The 18790-nt window shown below is 41.4% G+C and overlaps 2 protein-coding genes across 13 annotated transcripts in view; one reads left to right on the forward strand and one right to left on the reverse strand.

Moving 5' to 3' along the window:
- Positions 1-18790, forward strand: part of ZEB1 (zinc finger E-box binding homeobox 1) — a 225142-nt gene that overhangs the window by 100205 nt on the left and 106147 nt on the right. The gene's annotated exons all lie outside the window — the stretch shown is intronic.
- On the reverse strand, positions 1843-2647 carry LOC311622398 (nascent polypeptide-associated complex subunit alpha). Its single transcript, XM_084883537.1, has one exon. It carries the CDS (start codon positions 2590-2592, stop codon positions 2002-2004), a length of 591 nt encoding a protein of 196 aa, XP_084739663.1. The 5' UTR covers positions 2593-2647; the 3' UTR covers positions 1843-2001.

An 18790-nucleotide genomic window follows, 5' to 3' on the forward strand; every position in this document is an offset into this window, starting at 1 on the left:
TGTTCTGATGGTAGCAAGCAAACTTTTCCAATGGAAGCAGTGACAGCACCAAGGAAAGAATTAGGACATTTTAGTCTCTATCTTCTCAGTTCCCCAGACTACACTAAATGAACCTCATAAGCAAAGTAGCAATATGTTTTTGTTATTCAAATACAGCTGTAAGATAAATCTCTGGCATTTTTCTCCCTCCAGAATGCCTTCACTAAGCCTTTCCATATAGAAATTTTGGAGCTACCTCTGAAAGTCAAGGGATAGCTAAACTAAGGCAAGTAGAAGTTATTCTGAAGGAGACCTGTAATGAGAACATGATCAAAGTACCTGTGGTAAAAGGAGAGCAAGGCAGTTGGGGAAGTCATTCTCTAAGGCCGGAATTTAAATTTGGTTGGAGGGTATTGATTAGGAGGAGTTTGTCATAACAGGAGTTAGGTTGAAAATGGCTTAACAGTCCATGCTAGGAAGTGGAACTCTTGTCATGAGGGCAAAGGGAAGTCACTGGAAGGTTTTAAACAAAAGAAAAGTAACATGATTATATTTTATTGTTAGACTTATTCTAAGCCCAATTTATATTATTTTCCTACTTTTTACTAGTCAGATTTTTAAATGTTATAATTTATTAGTATTAAAATACTTATTTAAAATTCATTTTAAATCCTTTAAATCAGGGATTTAAAAACTTTTATTTTCTTAGGAGTAAAATTAAAATTTTTCATTCTGGAAGATTTATATGTGGTTACTTATATCAAAGTAACCACAAAGGAAAAACTTCTAATGGATACTTACACAAAAGTTAAACAGAAAGGAATCAAGCAAAATGAAGTTAAACAAATTTCAAAGTATGTTATTTGGTCCTGACCAGTGTCATTCAGTAGTTAGAGCATCCACTTTAAATTAAAGTAGAGTTGACATATAATATACTTGTTTCAGATGTGTAACATAGTAATATGGCATTTATATACTTAATGAAATGATCACAAGAAATCTAGTAACCATTTATCACTGTACAAAATTATTTTGATATTATTAACTATATTCTCTATGCTATATATTATGACCTGAACTTGTTTATGTTATCAGTTGGTACCTTTTAATCCCATTCAACTTTTTGTACATTTGCCCACTGCCCAACCCTCTTGGTACTATCAGTTCATACTACGAGTCTCTTAGTTTAGACTGTTTATTTGTTTAGTTTTTTAGATTTCACATTTAAGTGAAATGAAGCAATATTTGTCTTTCTCTGACTTATTTCATTTAGCATAATACCTCTATGTCCATCCTATTGTCACATGGCAATAGGCAAGATTTCATTATTTTCTATTGCTGAGTAATATTACATTTTATGTACATATGTACACATTTGTATATATGTATGTGTATATCTATACATGCATGTATATGCACACATATGTATGCCACAATTTTTTTTATCCATTCATCTATTGATTGACACCTGGGTTGCTTTTATATCATGCCGTTGTAAATAATGCTGCAGTGAACATAGAGGTACATGTATCTTCTCGATCAAATGAATGCCCAAAACTGAAATTGCTGAATTGTATGGTAGTTTGTGGAAACACCATATTGTTTTCCATGGTGTCTGTGGTAATTTATAATATCAACAACAGTATATAAGGGTTCCCTTTCATCCATATCCTTGCCAACACTTTTTGTTTCTTGTATTTTTTAAAACAGCCATCTTGACAGATGAGATGATATATCATTGTGGTTTTTACTTGCATTCCTTGATGATTAGTGACATTGAGCATTTTTTTTAATGAATCTGTTCACCATCTGTATGTCTTACAAGAAATTACTCTTCATGTCTCCTGCCCATTTTTCCCCCACAAGAAGCCATACTTAATTAATGACAGAAACAGTACAAATTTCAAACCAAGCTGTAGTAACTCTTTTGAAACACACACAAAAAGTATCTTCCTTTTTAGATGGTTACATTGTTAATTCCATAATAGCATTTACAATATTATTACTGTTGTTCTTCAGAGCTCAGACTGCTTTTGCTCTTGACACATTTGCTTGTGACATAACCAATTCTATGTCCTTAACTTCCACACCTGTTTCATCAACCTCTTCCTCTTCACTCTCCTCTTGTACAGTTGGAGTCTGTGTGTTTTCTTGAATGTTTGAGACAGCTTCACCTTGAACTTTGAATTTCTCAGCAGCTGCTAGCTGTGCTTGCTGAGATAAATCCTCAGTCTTGGCTTCCCCAAAAACTACGTAGGTATCTGAAGCAGGGCTCTTGTAGACATCTGGTTTTGTGATGACAAAGAGGATATCCTTAGATTTCCGTATAGTGACCCTAGTAACCCCTGTAACCTGCCGAAGACCCAGTTTGGACATAGCCTTCCGTGCCTTCTTTTCACTCCGGCTCTGTTTTGCTTTACTGACTGGTTCTTCATCAATTTCAGCCACCGCAGCCAGCTGGGCTTGTTGTGTGATTGCCTGTGTGGAATCTTGTTCTTCGAGCTCTGGTACTGATTCATCACTGTCAGATTCTGTTCCAGACCCTGTCTCAGCCTGGGGCTGTGGCAACTCTTGCTCTGTAGCAGGGACGGTTTCTGTGGCTTCACCGGGCATTTTGTGCGGAGAACGCAGAACCAAGATGGTGGCAGGAAGAGAGCGAGCGGCCTCCTGCCCATTTTTTAAATGGATTTTGTTTTTTTGATGCTGAGTTTTATAAGTTCTTTATATATTTTGGATATTGACCCCTTATCAGATATATTATTTGCAAATATCTTCCCCCATTAAGTAGTGTGCCTTTTTATTTTATTAACTAGAGGCCCTGTGCATGAAATTCATGCCCAGGGGCACGGGAACGGGGGTACCCTCTCTAATCTGGGACACCTCGAGGGATGGCTGACTGCCTCTCACAATCCGGGACTGCTGGCTCCTAACTGGTCACCTGTCTGCCTGAGTGCCCCTAACTGCCTCTGCCTTGCCCTGCATCTGGGACCCAGGATTCCCTCTGGCAGTTGCAGGCACCTGGGACCTGGGCCGGTTTTGCCCAGGTCAGCTTCAGCCCCAAGGGACCATGGGCAGGCAGCTTCACCTGGGCCACAGCCAAAGGCACCCAGGACTGTGGGTGGGTGGCTTGCCCCTCTCCTGGGCCACAGCCTGGCTGGTCCACATTCCTCTCTCACAAACTCATTTGTGCCTGGCTGGTCCTCAATCCTCTCTCCCCAGTGTTGAGTGTCTGAGCCATTATGGAGTGAGGGCATGATGACCATTTGCATATTAGCTCTTTATTATATAGGACTAGTGGCCGAGTGCATGAAATTCATTCACGGGAGAGGGGGGTTCCCTCAGCCCAGCCTGCACCCTCTCCAATTGGGAATCCTGGACATGGTTTCCTTCTGCATGCTCACCTGAGCTGCCTCGGGTTGTGACTTTTTCTTTACTTCCCCATTGCCACGAGCTAATGCACATGAAATTGCTTGGGATGAAACGGGGGCCCCTGTTGTATTGCGTGGAGATTGCACTTCACAGGAACCTGCCTCATCCAAAGAGGGTTGGGGTCATTCACTGCCAGAAAGGTTCAATTTAAACCAAGTCACCACTTGCTGCTGCTTAGATAGGCGGTGGCTGAGCCCTTTGCGGAGGGTTTATTATCCCTTTGGCTATTTCTTTGGAAACCACAAACTCAAGATACCAGAGCCTGGTCCATGCACTTCTTAGCGCCTGCTCTCCTCCTTTATCACCTTGAGATAAAGTAAATGCTAAATTTACTTGAAGGATGTAGAATAATTTTTAAACGATACTAAAGTATATACAATTAGATCAAAGCATTATGAAGTTGTTTCCTATTAATTTATATGATTGAGGATATCAGCTCTCACAGAGCATAGTGATTTTAACTATTGAATTTAACCAGTCTCCAGTGACTCTTTTGGCCAGGCAGCCTCTGGTCTGGGTGGTGCAGCATGCCTTGCTCATGCCTCCACCAGTGGCCACTTCCACCCAGGGCTGTTCCCCCTCAGCACAAGGCAGGGAAGCTGAGGGCCTGCTCATGACCCCCTGCAGGGCAGCCTTCAGGCTGGGCAGTGCCAGAGGCCCACTTGTGGCCCTACTAGTGGCACTTCTGTTGGGGGCTGCTTCTAAGCCAGGCAGCACAGCATGCCTACTTACAACCCCCCACTGGGCAGCCTCCAGGCTGGGTGGTGCCACGAGCCTTCGCATGCCTCTGGACCCAGCAGTGTGGCTTGCATGCTCACGCCTGTGCTGGTGTCTGCTTCTGCCAGGGGCTGCTCCGTCTCAGCATAGGGTGGGGACGCCGTGGGCCTGCTCATTACCCCTGTATGGGTGGCCTCTGGGCTGGACGGCACTGCGGGCCCGCGTGCACTCCTGCCAGTGGCCGCTCCTGGGCTGGGGGCCACTCCTGGGCTGAGCCTGACCAGTCATGACTATTAAGCGCCTGACTGGTCATGACTGTTCATGCTTCTGGACTAATTAGCATATTCCTTGATTATTATATAGGATTATATTACCTTAATAATATCATCCCAGGGTTGTAATGACCAACCAAAGTCAGTCCTGCAGTCAGCGCTGGGTTGCCCTGGCACCCTTCACAGCTGCTGCCACATGTTGTGGTATAAAACACAGTATGAAAGTGATCAGAAGCACAAGCACCACCTCCATGCCATCACTGCACTTCCATCAGTCCCATTGGGCCTGAGGTGCTCTCCCTAAGCTGTTTCCTCAGAGGCACTGAGTCCTAGGTTCCCGTGGCAATAGCTGTGAGCTGCTTCAGCTCTGCCAGCAGGCTCCAATCGGCGCCCTTCACAGCCACTGCCACATGCTGTGGTATAAAACACAGTGTGCAAGTGATCAGAAGTGCAGGCACCACCTTCATGCCAACCCTGCACTTCCATCAGTCCCACCAGGCCTGAGGCGCCTTCCCCATTTCTCTCCAGGCCTCCACCAGGGCTATTGATCAGCCCTGCCCTTCTGATCCTTGCCCTAATGATAGGCCCAGTGATGCTGACTGGCATAGAAACTTATTAATCAGAACCAAATCTGGGTGAATGTAAGAAGCTGCCTAGGAGGCGGATCTGTTGATGCTGACTGGCATAGAAACTTACGAGTCAGAAACAAATTGGCTGGCAGAGGAGGGCAGTTGGGGGTCAATCAGGCAGGCAGGTGAGTGGTTAGGAGTCAGCCCTGTGGTATTGGGCCTAAACTGGTAGTCAGACATCCCCCGAGGGGTCCCTGATTGGAGTGGGTTCAGTCTGGGCTGAGGGAACCCCCCTCCATGCACAAATTTCATACACCAGGTCTCTAGTCCTATATAATAAAAGCCCAGACCAAAGGGTGTAACGACCAGAACGACTGATGACCAGACCTCAACACAGGAGCTCCCCCTGGTGGTCAGTATTTGGCCCTCCTACAGTGGTAGCATCTGCTCAGAGGTTGGGTCCACAGCTGCTGGGCTGACCAGGATGAGTGGTGCTCCCACAGCAGGCTGATCCCTGCAGGCCACCCCCCCAGCAGTGCACGAATCACAGCACTGAAAGCTTGCGGTTAATAAGCACTGTCCTTGTGGCATATGAAGGCTGTGTACTCCCCAGGAAATCTCAGATAATCCCAGAACCCACCTCACAGGGTTGATCTAAGAGTTTCTATTCATAGCTTTCAGAATGAAATGAGATCATAAGGTTTTTAAGTAGTTGAGGGAAAACACATACTGCTTCTTTTTCATTCACTTCCTTGTGTCTTTTTGCAAGAAAAGAAACAACTGGCTCCCATGCCCACTCTGGGCCCTCAGCTCCAAGCGACCCTGCCTTCCAATGGCCTTTACACCTAACACCTTTGCCTGAGCATCTTACTTAGCCTGTATCGCTGACTGAGCACCCGCTGTGTCCCAGGCATGCCTGGGTGCTCACAGAGCAGCAGGGAGCCAGCCACCCTGTCCTACTGAGTGCGTTCCCGACAGGAGAGGACCGGAGTGCTGGAAGGTAACAATCTCGGACAGACGTGAGGTGCAGCCTTTAGAGGGCACGGGCACCATGGAAACATGAGAATGAAGCCATATAGGGGCTCCACAGGGTTGGGCAAAGGAAGGCTCACTGAGAAAAGTGGATGGATGGAGGAGAGCCAGGTGGACGCCTGGAGAAGGGCATCGGGCAGAAGGCAGCCCACAGAGGGACAGCAGGACGAGCAAGAAGCCCAGTGAAAGGGTGTCAAGGCTGGGTTGGGGGGCACATCCTGCAGGCATTGAGGGCCCGTGTGAACCTGGTGTCCCCTGAGTGCAGGGGGAGGCACCGGGGCTGTAGGTGAGGACCTGCTGGCTTCTGAGGAGGAAGAGGAAGAAAGACAGCAGGAGGTGACAGCACCCTCCCCAGGGGCAATGTGGAGATAGTGGAAATGGTGGCAGCTTTGGGGTGTGCTAGAGGGAAGCCAGAGCATGAGCAACAATGTGGGGAGGAGTGGGAGAAGAAGACCCCATTCTTTTTTTCTTTTCTTTTTTTAAATCTTTATTGTTCAGATTATTACAAATGTTTCTCTTTTTTTTTTTTTCCCCTCCATTGCTCCCCTCCACCAGGTTCCCACCCCACCTTCTGCCCTTTCCCCACCCCCCATTTTCCTCATCCATAGGTGCACAGTTTTTGTTCAGTCTCTTCCAGCACCCCCACTCCCCTTTTCCCCAAGAATCATCAGTCCACTCCCCTTCCATACCTCTGATTCTATTATATTCTTTGCTCCTCCCCTGGGAAGGCAGAGTCTCTGGCAGCTGTTGGCAGGGGGCCATTTGTTTTGAGGGTCTGGCTGTAAAATTTAGACCTTAGTTTGAGCTCCAGAGGAGGGATGTGGAGTATTCATGACCAGACTCCCACCCTGATATTCAGGAGGCAGGTCATTCCCATCTGCCTGCCCCAATCCCTCCACACACACACTCCCCATCCAAGCTCTCTTCAGTGATGACAAGTACTTATTGGAAACAAGCGAACGGTTTTGTTTTAAGAACAAAAAACAGCAAAACAATGTACAGTATTATGGAAAGCAAGGGTTAAAAACTATGAAAATGAAGCCCCCTTAGACACACAGATCAACCAGGAACTAGGTCACGCATGACACAAAAGGGCTCAAGGTCCAATGCAAAGAGCTTGTCCAGGTGGTCCGACTCCAATCCTGACTCCAGTTTCCAGGACAGAGAGGAGCCCGCACCACTGAACAGAATGGTGGAGACCAGCCCAAGTCCTGTGGCCTAAGGCAATGCTTGTGGTGCTTCCGGAGTGTAACTCCGGAGACACTGGGACAGGGCGATTAGCATCCAGATCTCTGCCTGTAACTCCCACCCGTGGTCTGTGGTGCTCCCAGCTCTGACCCTTCCTCCCCCTTTCATGTTCTCTCCCAGCTGAACCACAGATTGCCCTTCCCATCCTCCACCCTCCTCAGTTCCCATGGCAGGTAGGGAGGGTGGGGGTTCATGTGGGAAATCTGAGGGCCTTGAGGAAGTGCTGCTTGTAGAGCCAGAGACAGTGTCCACCCGCCCCTCTGGATGATCGCATGAGTGCTCATGAGTGCATGTTTAAAACCAGCCCCCCTCCTGCTCTTCAACTCTGCCACTGGGTAACTTGGCTGTTCTGGGCAAGTCGACCTTTGGACTGTCCTCTAAAATAAGAACAAGATTCCAATGGGCAAGACGCAGTGGTTGAACATCGACCTGTGATTCAGAAGGTCAAGGTTTAACTCCCTATCAGGGCACATGCCCAGGTTGTAGTCTTGATCCCAGTGTGGATCATTCAGGAGGCAGCTGATCCATGATTCTCATCATTTGTGTTTCTCTTTCTCTCCCTCTTCCTTCCTCTCTGAAATCAATGAAAGATATCCTATATAATAAAAACCTAATATTCATATTGTCCCCTTGTCCAAAAGTTATACCGGGAGTTCAACTACTGACATGCACTGACCACCATGTGGGCAGTGTGGAACATGGTGGGTATCAGGCTCCCCAGGGGTTCTCAGGTAGAGTGGAGCACGTGGGGGCCCAAGGCCCCAGGTGCTGCCCAGGGCCCAGAGGTCAGCTGGGACCTGCCATTCCATACCAGACACTCAGGCTTTGATTGCTGGCCAGGCCTAGGGACTACCCATGCATGAATTTTATGCACCAGGCCTCTAGTATTTATTATGCATGAATTTCATGATCGGGCTTCTAGTATTTATGATATTAGTAGAGGCCTGGTGCACGAAATTCATGCATGGGGGTATATGTCCCTCAGCCCAGCCTGAACCTACTCCAATCTAGGAGCCCTCGAGGGATGTCCAACGGCTCATTTAGGCTCAATTCCAGTAGGATCGGGTCTAAAACAGTAGTTGGACATCCCTCTCACAATCCAGGACTGCTGGCTCCCAACTGCTTGCCTATCTGCCTGCCTGATTGCCACTAACTGCTTCTGCCTGCCAGCCTGATCACCCCCTAACAACTCTCCACCAGCCTAATTGCCCCTAACTGTTCTCCTCTGCAGGCCTGGTCACCCCTAACTGCCCTCCCCTGCAGGCCTACTTCCCCGAACTGGTCACCCCCAACTGCTCTCCCCTGCAGGCCTGGTCTCCCCCAGCTGCTCTCCCCTGCAGGTCTGAGTCCCCCACCTCCCCAACTGCCCTTCCCTACAGGCCCAGTCGCCCCCAACTTCCCTCCACTGCAGGCCTGGTAACCCCTAACTGCCCTTCCTGCAAGTTTGATCGACCCCAACTGCCCTCCCTTGCAGGCCTGGTCCCTCCCAACGGCCCTCCTCTGCTGGCCATCTTGTGGTGGTCTTCTTGTGTCCACATGGGGGCAGCCATTTAGGTCACATGGGGACAGCCATCTTGTGTGTTGGAGTGATGGTCAATTTGCATATTACTCTCTTATTAGATAAGATAGAGACCTGGTGCATGGGTGGAGGTCAGCTGGTTTGCCCTGAAGTGTGTCCCAGATCAGGGTGGGGGTTCCTTTGGGGCCTGGGGCAGCCTCAGTGAGGGGCCTGTGGCCAGCCCTGCCCCCTGGCCACCCAAGTGGAGGCCCTGGTATGTAGGCTTTATTTATCTCCAATAGTTGAAACTTTGTATCCTTAAGCAGAGGCCAGGGCAGGCCAGGGTAGGCGGGAAGCTTGGCTTCCTCCATTGCTGGGGAAACCCAAACCTGCTCTCTCCAGCTCTGTGGCTGCCACATTTTTGTTGGGATTTATTTATCTTCTGTAATTGAAACTTTGTAGCCTTGAGTGAAGGCCAGGGCAGGCCAGGGTGGGAGGGGAACTTGGCTTCCTCCATCGCTGGGGGAAATCCAAGCCCCTGGTTTGCTCCAGCTCTGTGGCCACTGCCATATTTGTTGGGTTAATTTGCATACTCGCTCCTGATTAACTAGTGGCCAAGGCTTGTGGGAGTAGCGGAGGTATGGTCAATTTGCATGCTTCTCTTTTATTGGATAGAGGATAGAATATTATCAGTCTCTCTCTTGGGTGTTGCTATGTTAGTGCATAAATGTTTAAAGTGTTAGATCCCTTTTTTGGCTGATCCCTTCATTATTATGTGATTATCATGTCTCGTTACAGTGTTTATTTTAAAGTCTATTTGGTCTATGTATTTCTACCCAAGTTTTTGTTTTATTTCTGTTTGTATGCAATATCTTTTTCCATGCACTCACTTTCAGACTGTATGTCTTTAGATCTAAAGTAAGTCTCTTGTAGGCAGCATATGTGTATGACTTATTTTTTAATCTGTTTAACCACTCAGTGTCCATTGAATGGAGCCCTTAGTCCATTTAAATTTTAAGTAATTATTGATAGGTATATTCTTATTGCCATTTTAATTGTTTTCATACAAGCTTTATAAGAGATTTGTCTATTACCTTTTTGTCTGCCTGTACTAGTGAGATATTTTTCTTTTATATATTTTCTTCTAATTTGGGTCTTTTATTTTCCCTCTAATTTACCCCCCCCCCAAAGTGTTTTTATCAATAAGCAGGTACATTTGTAAGAAGAAATGGAAAAATGGGAGAAATTAAATTATGTAGCAAATATGAACATCCAGAAAATTTCAAGATTGAAAATTTCATGAAGTCTGAAAAGTTCATAGGAAACCTTAAAATAGTTAATTCAAAGAAAATCTGATTGTGGTCACTTAGTATCAAATGTTCTTCAGACCCAGTGTTTTGATTCTGTTAGTCTTAAAGTTCTTAAATGAGAAATTTTGGTAATACTGCTATTCCCATTTCAACAGGTAATGAAATTCTGCCAGTCCACATTATTGTTCTGAGAATAATTGGGAGAGTTTAGATTTTTTTGTAGCGATTTCAAAAAGATCAATTGTTATAAAGGACACTTTATACAAAACCAAATTGTTACTTTTGTTTTGTCATTGTTGTTTATGTTGTGTTTGTTTTATTTTGGTTGTTTTGTTTCAGCTTATTATTTTAAATCTTTGCCTTCTCTGTATTATAGTATCCTCTTACTCTCAATTATAATTTAATTTTTTCTGAAAATTTTTCTGCCACTACATTAAAACATTTTACTACTTCCAACACGTTTTCATAAATTCATTCATGTTGAAGAAATAATTTAAATTACTAGCTATATGTAGTAATTAATAGCCAATTGCATCATCAGTGAGATTATAAACTTTCCTTTTGCATAGTCTTTTCACCATGACTTTGCATAGCATTGTTCCAGATAGATCAACAAATTATTATATTTTACTTTTAGTATGCCATGAATTACCAGTATGCCTAAGGTCTCAGTCATGTGAGTGAAATTTATTGGGGAAATGTTTTGTTTTGTTTTAAGCTGCTGTGTTTATGGACACCACAATTTAGTTATTACACTGAATTCACTTAGAGTGCATGCTCAACATAGTTAATATAAAAGGTTTTGTTAGTCTTCTTTATATTGAACATTTGAGCAATATACAGTTCTGTTTTGTGTTAGGATTTGAATTCCTTATATGCAAGAGTATTTGCTGTCTTCTTTGTTTCATTTCAGAATGACCTTATTTAAAAATGCATGAGGCTATTTATAATCAACTCTGTGGCAGTGATTAAAGAGGTGTGAATAATAGGTTATTGGGACTTGACAGCTCCTGGTTTTCTAAACTAGTGTTAGAACATTATGCTGCTCAGATGTACTATATTTTTCTAAGTGGAAATTGTACTTTGACATATGTGTTATAATATATCCAATAGATTTTTTTCTCTTTAAAGTGGCTTACCAAATCATGGAATTTTGTTGATTTATTTTGTTTTAAATCTTCTTTAGCTTAATGAATCAACATTTTATGCTTACTAATAATTGAGGTATAAGTTAACAATCAGACAATCAACGTAGACAGAGGATTGGTCCTTACACACAGCATTGGCTTTCTGTCTGAAGCTTTCATATTAAGACAAGTTCAATCAAATATATCTATATATCTATATATCTATATATCTATATATCTATATATCTATATATCTATATATCTATATATCTATATATCTACATCTACACCTACACCTACACCTACATCTACATCTACATCTATATATGCATGCTCAAGAGAGAGGGGGAGAGAGAGACATCAATGTGAGAGTGAAACATCCATCAGTTACCTCCTGCATGTGCCCTGATCCAGGATAGAACCGGCAACCTGGGGTATGTGTTGTGCCTGGGAATCAAACCCACAACTTTTCAGTGTATGGGATGACCAACTGACCCACAGTGGCCAGGGCTCAAGTTTATATTTTTTAATTGAAAAAAATATCTTCCTTACAAAACAACTTAAAACATTTGGTGATTTGTTGATATTCAGCAATTGTTACTTTGGAAGAATATTAGGGCTTTTGAAGAAATTTGAGATAGCATGACACATCAGAAAAATTAAGAGTTTTATACTTGGTATGTCAGTTAACCTTTATTAATTTAAAATACAAGAATCAGAAGAACATGGATTTCAATTAATAAAATTTAGATTAGACAATATTTTTAAGAATAAAAGAAAATATAGACAAAGATTTTAAAATATTGAGTAATTTTTAGTAAATTAGTAATTAACAGTGATTTTGCACTGATAGTTGTCATAGATTCAATGCACTTTGTTATTGCTACCACCGTAAATTCAAGATTTAATGCTAAGATGCATTTTAACATTCCAACTCAAAACATTTGGTAGGTTGATATTCAGCAATTGTTATTTTGAAAGAATTTTAGGACTACAGCCAGGTTAGGTTTCTAAAAAGAAAGGTTGGTAAAACTGCAGCAGAGAAATTCAAGTCTCAAAGAAAATAAAATTTAGGGAAATAACAGTATGTTTGTAATCTGCAATAAAACAGAAATATTTTAATCTAAAAAATGTATCCAAATAAACCACATTTCTCAGCCTGATAAACTTTCTCAGCATGGCAAATTAATTATTTGACCCACTTTCCTCATTTGTGCTCTGTTACATCAGTCTCCTACAAATTTTGAATTATGATAGTTGTACCTATTTTTAAGTTTTTAAACTGTCTGCTTGAAACTTAAATGTTCTCTTAATTTTTTTCTTTATTTCAGTTTTGCAACTCTAAAAGTTCATTGTGTAACAGCTTGTATTTTGATGGTATTTAAGAGCATATTTTTCTAGAACTGAACATCTACCCCATATATTGAGAATTGGGAATACATGTTTACCAAATGATGGAATAATCATTCAAAGGTATCAAACAAAATTACATATGCGTATATGTAAACACCCAAAAGATTTTGTGAAATTAAATGTGATGATGTATTCAAAGCACCTAGCAAGAGACCTATACTTATTCCTTGAATACCATGATACTTTGGAGAGAATTTTAGAGACCTGTTTTTAATCCTTACTTTCCTAATTACTCTCTAGGTTAATTTAAGTTATTTGCCAAATTTCACTGAACTTTATATACCTTTTCCTCATAAAGTGATGATAATACCAACTCTACCAGTCTCACAATATTGTTCTGGGATGTTCTTGTTAAAGTGCTTTGTAATTTGTAGATTTCAATAGAATTGTAAGGTTTATAGACTTTGTTGTTTTACTCCTTGTCAACTTGAAGTTTCAAGTTGAATATAAACATGTGACCTGGCAAAAACATGACTCTTCTCTTCCGTGTGACTCAGGTTGACAGCTATTCTTAGTTAAGAGATGTTGAAGAAAAACAGGACAGTTTGGGGAGCTCCCTATGGATATTCTTTGACATCTAGTTCCGTTTGGACTTCTGAAACACTTTTCTTAAAAGATAGTTTTTATGTCTTCATTCCAGAGTTTTTAGAATACTGATATTCTGATTGCAGAGTCAGTCTAACTCTATAACTTCAGCGTAGTGTAGGTAACTCTTGTGTTGTTTAGGTTTTACACCTGGGGATGTCTTGTGATCTCTTCCTAGTTCACAAGCTATCGCACCGGTATCCTGTTTGTGACTAGTTGGATGGATGCCTGGAAATTTTAATACCAGATTGAATGGCACCTCTACAACAGATGTTTCTGTTTATTTACCTTCTCTTGTTAAACAAACACCTATACTAGGCGAGTCTCTTTGCTTAAAAGGGCAAGATTATTTAGTAAAATAGATCTTTAGTTATGTCTCCATAGTGGTGCTTTGGATAGCACTTCCCATTGTTCTGGATAGAAGACATTTAAAGTACAAATACAGGGCTAACATCTTTCTGTACCACCTAAGAAGTAGATTTTGAATTGTACTTGACTATAGAGGAGATATTTTTGGGAAAATCATTTCTTCTTATCTAAATTTTTAAGACTAGGAAAATACAACTTGGAACATTGTAGACTCTGCTGCTCTTTGATTCTCTATAAAATGCCAAAACGTGGTTAAAAACAGATGCATTTATATGTGTACAACCTTGCCTTAATTCAGAAAAGGATTCTGTTACATCTCAAGGATATATGTACAGACACATGACACTTAATGATGGAGATAAAATTCTGAGAAATGCATTGTTAATGTAATTTAGTTGTATGGGAATATCATAGAGTATATGTGCACTTAAACCTAGAAGTTATCTCTTACTTCACATCTAGGCAATATGGTATAACCTATTGTTCCTAAGCTAAAACCTTTACAGCATGTTACTGTAATGAATACTATTGACAGTTGTAACACAAAGGTAAGTATCTGTATATCCAAACATATTTAAACATAGGAAATATATGGAAAACATGGTATAAGATTATTTTCAAAAGGGGGCACCTATGTAGGGAACTTACCATGAATGGAGTTTGCAGAACTGGAAGTTGCTCTGGGTGATTCAGAGAGTTGAGTGGTGAGTGGTAAAGGCCTAGGACATTACTGTACTCTACTGTAGACCTTATAAACTATCCATCCGATAAGCCCTCCTCCTACTTCTTTTCCAAAGGGTCAGAATCAATACATTAAAGTTGTCAGTGCTGCTCCATGAACAGAGATGTGGGCTGGATTGATTAGAAATATCAAGGAGAAACTGCTTGGGTGAGGTGTAGATCACCATACTAGTAGTTACTGTCAGGAGGGAGGATCGGTGTGAATAAGAAATCAAGATGGAGCGATAAAGGCATATTGTCATGGCACTGTGATTTTGACTATTGCATGTTGGAGCAGTGGTCAGATTAAGAAATTTTGTAGTATTCATTTTTAAAAATGTGTTTAACACAGAGAAGATATAAAACTAAGCCTCAATTTTTTTTCTGGAAATTTTCCATTTCATTTTATCTGGCACAAGAGTTCTCTCTATAATAAAATTGGTGGAGGAAATAATGCTTATCTATGCTTTTCAACATTACAACCTGAAAATATTTCCAAAGTACAGGGACAGACTTGTTCCATTCTACCACAGAGAGCTTTTACTAAAGTGGTAGTGGCACTTAATACTTGCTAAGGTAGTTGCTGTGGACCTGTGTCCTTGAACAGGATGATAGGTCTACAACAATGTACTCTGAAGGCCATTAAGCAAGATAGGGGAGGGCTGAAGCACCCTCTGAATATGTAATGCTGAGAGGACAGGCTCCTCTGCTGAAACAGGCCAGTGGCTGCCTGACTAAGATGCAATCTACACTCAAAATTGAGGTGTTGTGAGTAAGAAGGAATCTATTGCCAAGCTCCACAAATATTGCTCCTGTCAGAGAAAAAAAAAATTCCTCTTGAACCACATGCTCTTCCATTTCTTACAGGAAATTCAGCTTCACTATAATCTTATGGGACCACTGTCATGTATAAGGTCTGTTTACTGAAATGTCATTATGCTGCCATTTATCAAATCATGTGATTAAGGATACAGGTTTTGGAGTCAATATTCTAAGTGATAATTTCGTCAAGAATTCTAATGCATGTGATGGGGGAAAATCCTTTTATCTAAATTCTGTATCCTCACCCATAATTAGTATATTACTAAAGACCTTTTTATTATACATTTAAGAAATCCAACTCAATCAGTAGGCATAAGCCAAAAGGGAATGGATTTTATTGGTTCACATAACTGAAGAGTACAAGATGTGTGGCTTTAAATATTGATCAATCCAGCGGCTCAAACTATATCATCAAGACTTAATCTCAGTCTCTTTCGTTCTCTCTCCAAGCGATAGTGCATTCTCTCTCTAACTCTCAAACTCCCTTGATTTCTTTCCTTCCCCCCCCCCATATGAGAGATAAAGGGCTTGAATTGATTGCTTTAAAAGTCAGTGAATCTGTCAAAAATACTTACTTGAGGGGAGGAGTCTCATAGGATTTTGTTTTTGATGTTCTTAGTATATATACAATTGCATAAAATTTTGGTATATAAATATATTAATTTTCTTAAACTGTAAATGACATTTGAAATAATTATCTATTTTAAATTTTTACTATAGATAACTATAATTAATCAAGGTGTAAGACTTGTAAACATATGTGTGTCATGGGGAAACTGTGTGTGTGTGTGTGTGTGTGTGTGTGTGTGTGTGTGTGTGTGGTGTAGGGTCATTTATTAATCACTTACTATATTACCATTTGCTATGCTCAGCAATTTATGTAAATTGCCTAATTCAATCCTTAAAACAGTCATTTAAGTGGTTATTACTATCATGTTATGTATAAGAAAACTTACTCAAGAAAAACCAATCATCTAACGCAGTTGCCGGCAAACTGCGGCTCACGAGCCGCATGCAGCTCTTTGGCACCTTGAGTGTGGCTCTTCCACAAAATACCACATGTGGGCACACACGTACAGTGTGATTGAAACTTCATGGCCCATGAGCAGAAGTCGGTTTTCAGCCTGGACAAGTCTATTTTGAAGAAGTGGTTCTAACGCTGAGCCACATTTAAGGGGCCAAAGAGCCACATGTGGCTCATGAGCCATGGTTTGCCGACCCCTGGTCTAGTGTGTGACCCATAATTTGAATTCAAATCAGACTGATTCCAAAGACTCTTACATTGTTAGATTATACATTTATGGTATCTACTAATAAAGCACATTCTTTTTTTTTAAATATATTTTATTGATTTCTTCACAGAGAGGAAGGGATAGGGATAGAGAGTTAGAAACATGGATGAGAGAGAAACATCGAGCAGCTGCCTCCTGCACACCTCCTACTGGGGATGTGCCCACAACCAAGGTACATGCCCTTGATCAGAATTGAACCTGGGACCCTTGAGTCCCCAAGCCAACACTCTATCCCCTGAGCCAAACCAGCTAGGGCAAGCACCTTCTTATTCAAGCCAAATACAACCTTTTAATATCGTATCTTATATTGCTACTATTTACATAAATGACTTGAAATTACTAAAAATTATCCTTTTTTCATTTAGTAATTATTTAGATATTCATATGACTTAACTAAATTTCTGAATTTTGCCATGATAAAATTTAACAAAACAATTTGAACCATAAACTCAGATTTTTAAAAATTTCTACCACTACAGCCCAGTCAGTATGGCTCAGTTGACTGAGCAATATCCCAAATACCAGGAGGTCACTGGTTCCATTCCCAATTAGGGCATATGCCCATTTCAGGCTCAATTCCCAGTGGGAGGTGTGCAGGAAGCAGCCCATCAATCTTTCTCCCTTCATCTCTCTGAAATCAATCCTATCTAATAAAGACAGAATATGCTAATTGACCACCATACCCTCACAAGATGTGATACCCAAAGCTAATAAAGAAGGATATGCTAATTGACTGCCACACCCTCATAATATGGCGGTGCACACAGCCACAAGATGGTGCCACCCAGTTCCTTTATCCCCATCTCATCCAGCCAGAGTCCTCCAGTTCCCTCAGTTCCACAGGGAAGGCATATGGGGGTGATTGGGTTGGCAGGGGATGGCAATTGGGGACTATTATGCTGGCAGGGGAACAATTAGGCATCAATCAGGCCAGCAGGGGAGCAGTTAGGGTGCTATCAGGTTGGCAGGCAGAATGTATAAGGGTAATCAGGCAGGCAGGCAGGCCAGTGGTTAGAAGCCAGCAGTCCTAGATTGTGAGAGGGATGTCCGACTGCCACTTTGTAAACCCTCCCCCCCATACACACACACACACACACACACACACACACACACATAAACCTGAAGTCAGACATCCCCCGAGGGTTCCCAGATTGGAAAGGATGCAGGCTGGGCTGAGAGACAACCACCCATACATGAATTTTGTGCACCAGGCCTCTAGTAAAAACATAAAAAAATAAAATTTCTGCCACTACAAATATAGTAGAAAATTTACCTTTACCTATAGATTGTTACTTGAAACATATTGGTGCACAGGCACACATACAATTTATATGGAAAATAAAAGCTTATGAAAATGTGTTAGCTCTTATTTAGGTCTTAAGCCTTTCTAGTTACAGAAACATTGTTTAGAATGCACTTAATTAGCAAGACAAAATTGAAAACAGGCTTTAGAAGCAAGCATAATATAAAGTTTACAGTTCACAAAAATTACTTCATTTAAATAGCAATCAGTTTTATTTGCTTTTAATGAAGAAATAAACTTCTGTGATTCAACTTATGATACACATTCTTTTTCATGGAGTAAGGGTAATTTTGGTAAGGACCAAATCAGTATCTGCATCATACTATAAATGGATTACGGTTTTACTTCTCTTACCCCAAAAAACAGACTTAAAAAGAAATATGTTCTTTTCCCAAAAGGAATCTCTAGGGATTGATGCATAGCCCTAAATTGATATAGGGCTAATACAAGTAGATGATCTCTCACCTAGTTCCAGGTTACATGTCTTAGTTGTTGACCAGAAAGGTGCCTGTCCAAATGTCCATATATCACTCCTTCTATTCTTCTTCCTATAATTGTGGTTTTGCATGCCAGAAAATTAAACTGGAAAAAAATGAAGCAGCATTCACTATGCTACATATCTCTAACTACTGCATGAGGACTAGCAGGGCAAATAGATCACTGCAGACTGGCCTTAGCCTTTTGGTATCTCAAAGTATTTCACCATACCAGTTATTTTGATAGGTTCAAAATTTTTAAAGTGTAATTAAAATTTATTTTATATTTTAATTTTAACAACCTTCTATAAATCTTATTCATTACTTTTAGTAGGATATAAGTATTATCAAATCAAAATAATAGGTGGTAAGCCTTAACCAGGCGGCTCAGTTGGTTGGAGTGTTGTCTCATACACCAAAAGGTTTCATGTTTGATTCCCTGTCAGAGCACAAACCTGAGTTATGGGTTTAATACCCATTCCGGGTGTGTATGGGGAAATGATTGATTGATGTTTATTTCTCACATTGATGTTTCTCTCACTTCCTTTCTCTCTCTCTCTCAAGTCAATAAAAAAACGTATCCTCTGGCGAGGAAAATTGATAGATGAATGGATGGATAGGGAGGTAGG

Source organism: Pipistrellus hanaki (assembly GCF_964339955.1).
Source record: "Pipistrellus hanaki genome assembly, chromosome: 1".
Lineage (NCBI taxonomy): Eukaryota > Metazoa > Chordata > Mammalia > Chiroptera > Vespertilionidae > Pipistrellus > Pipistrellus hanaki.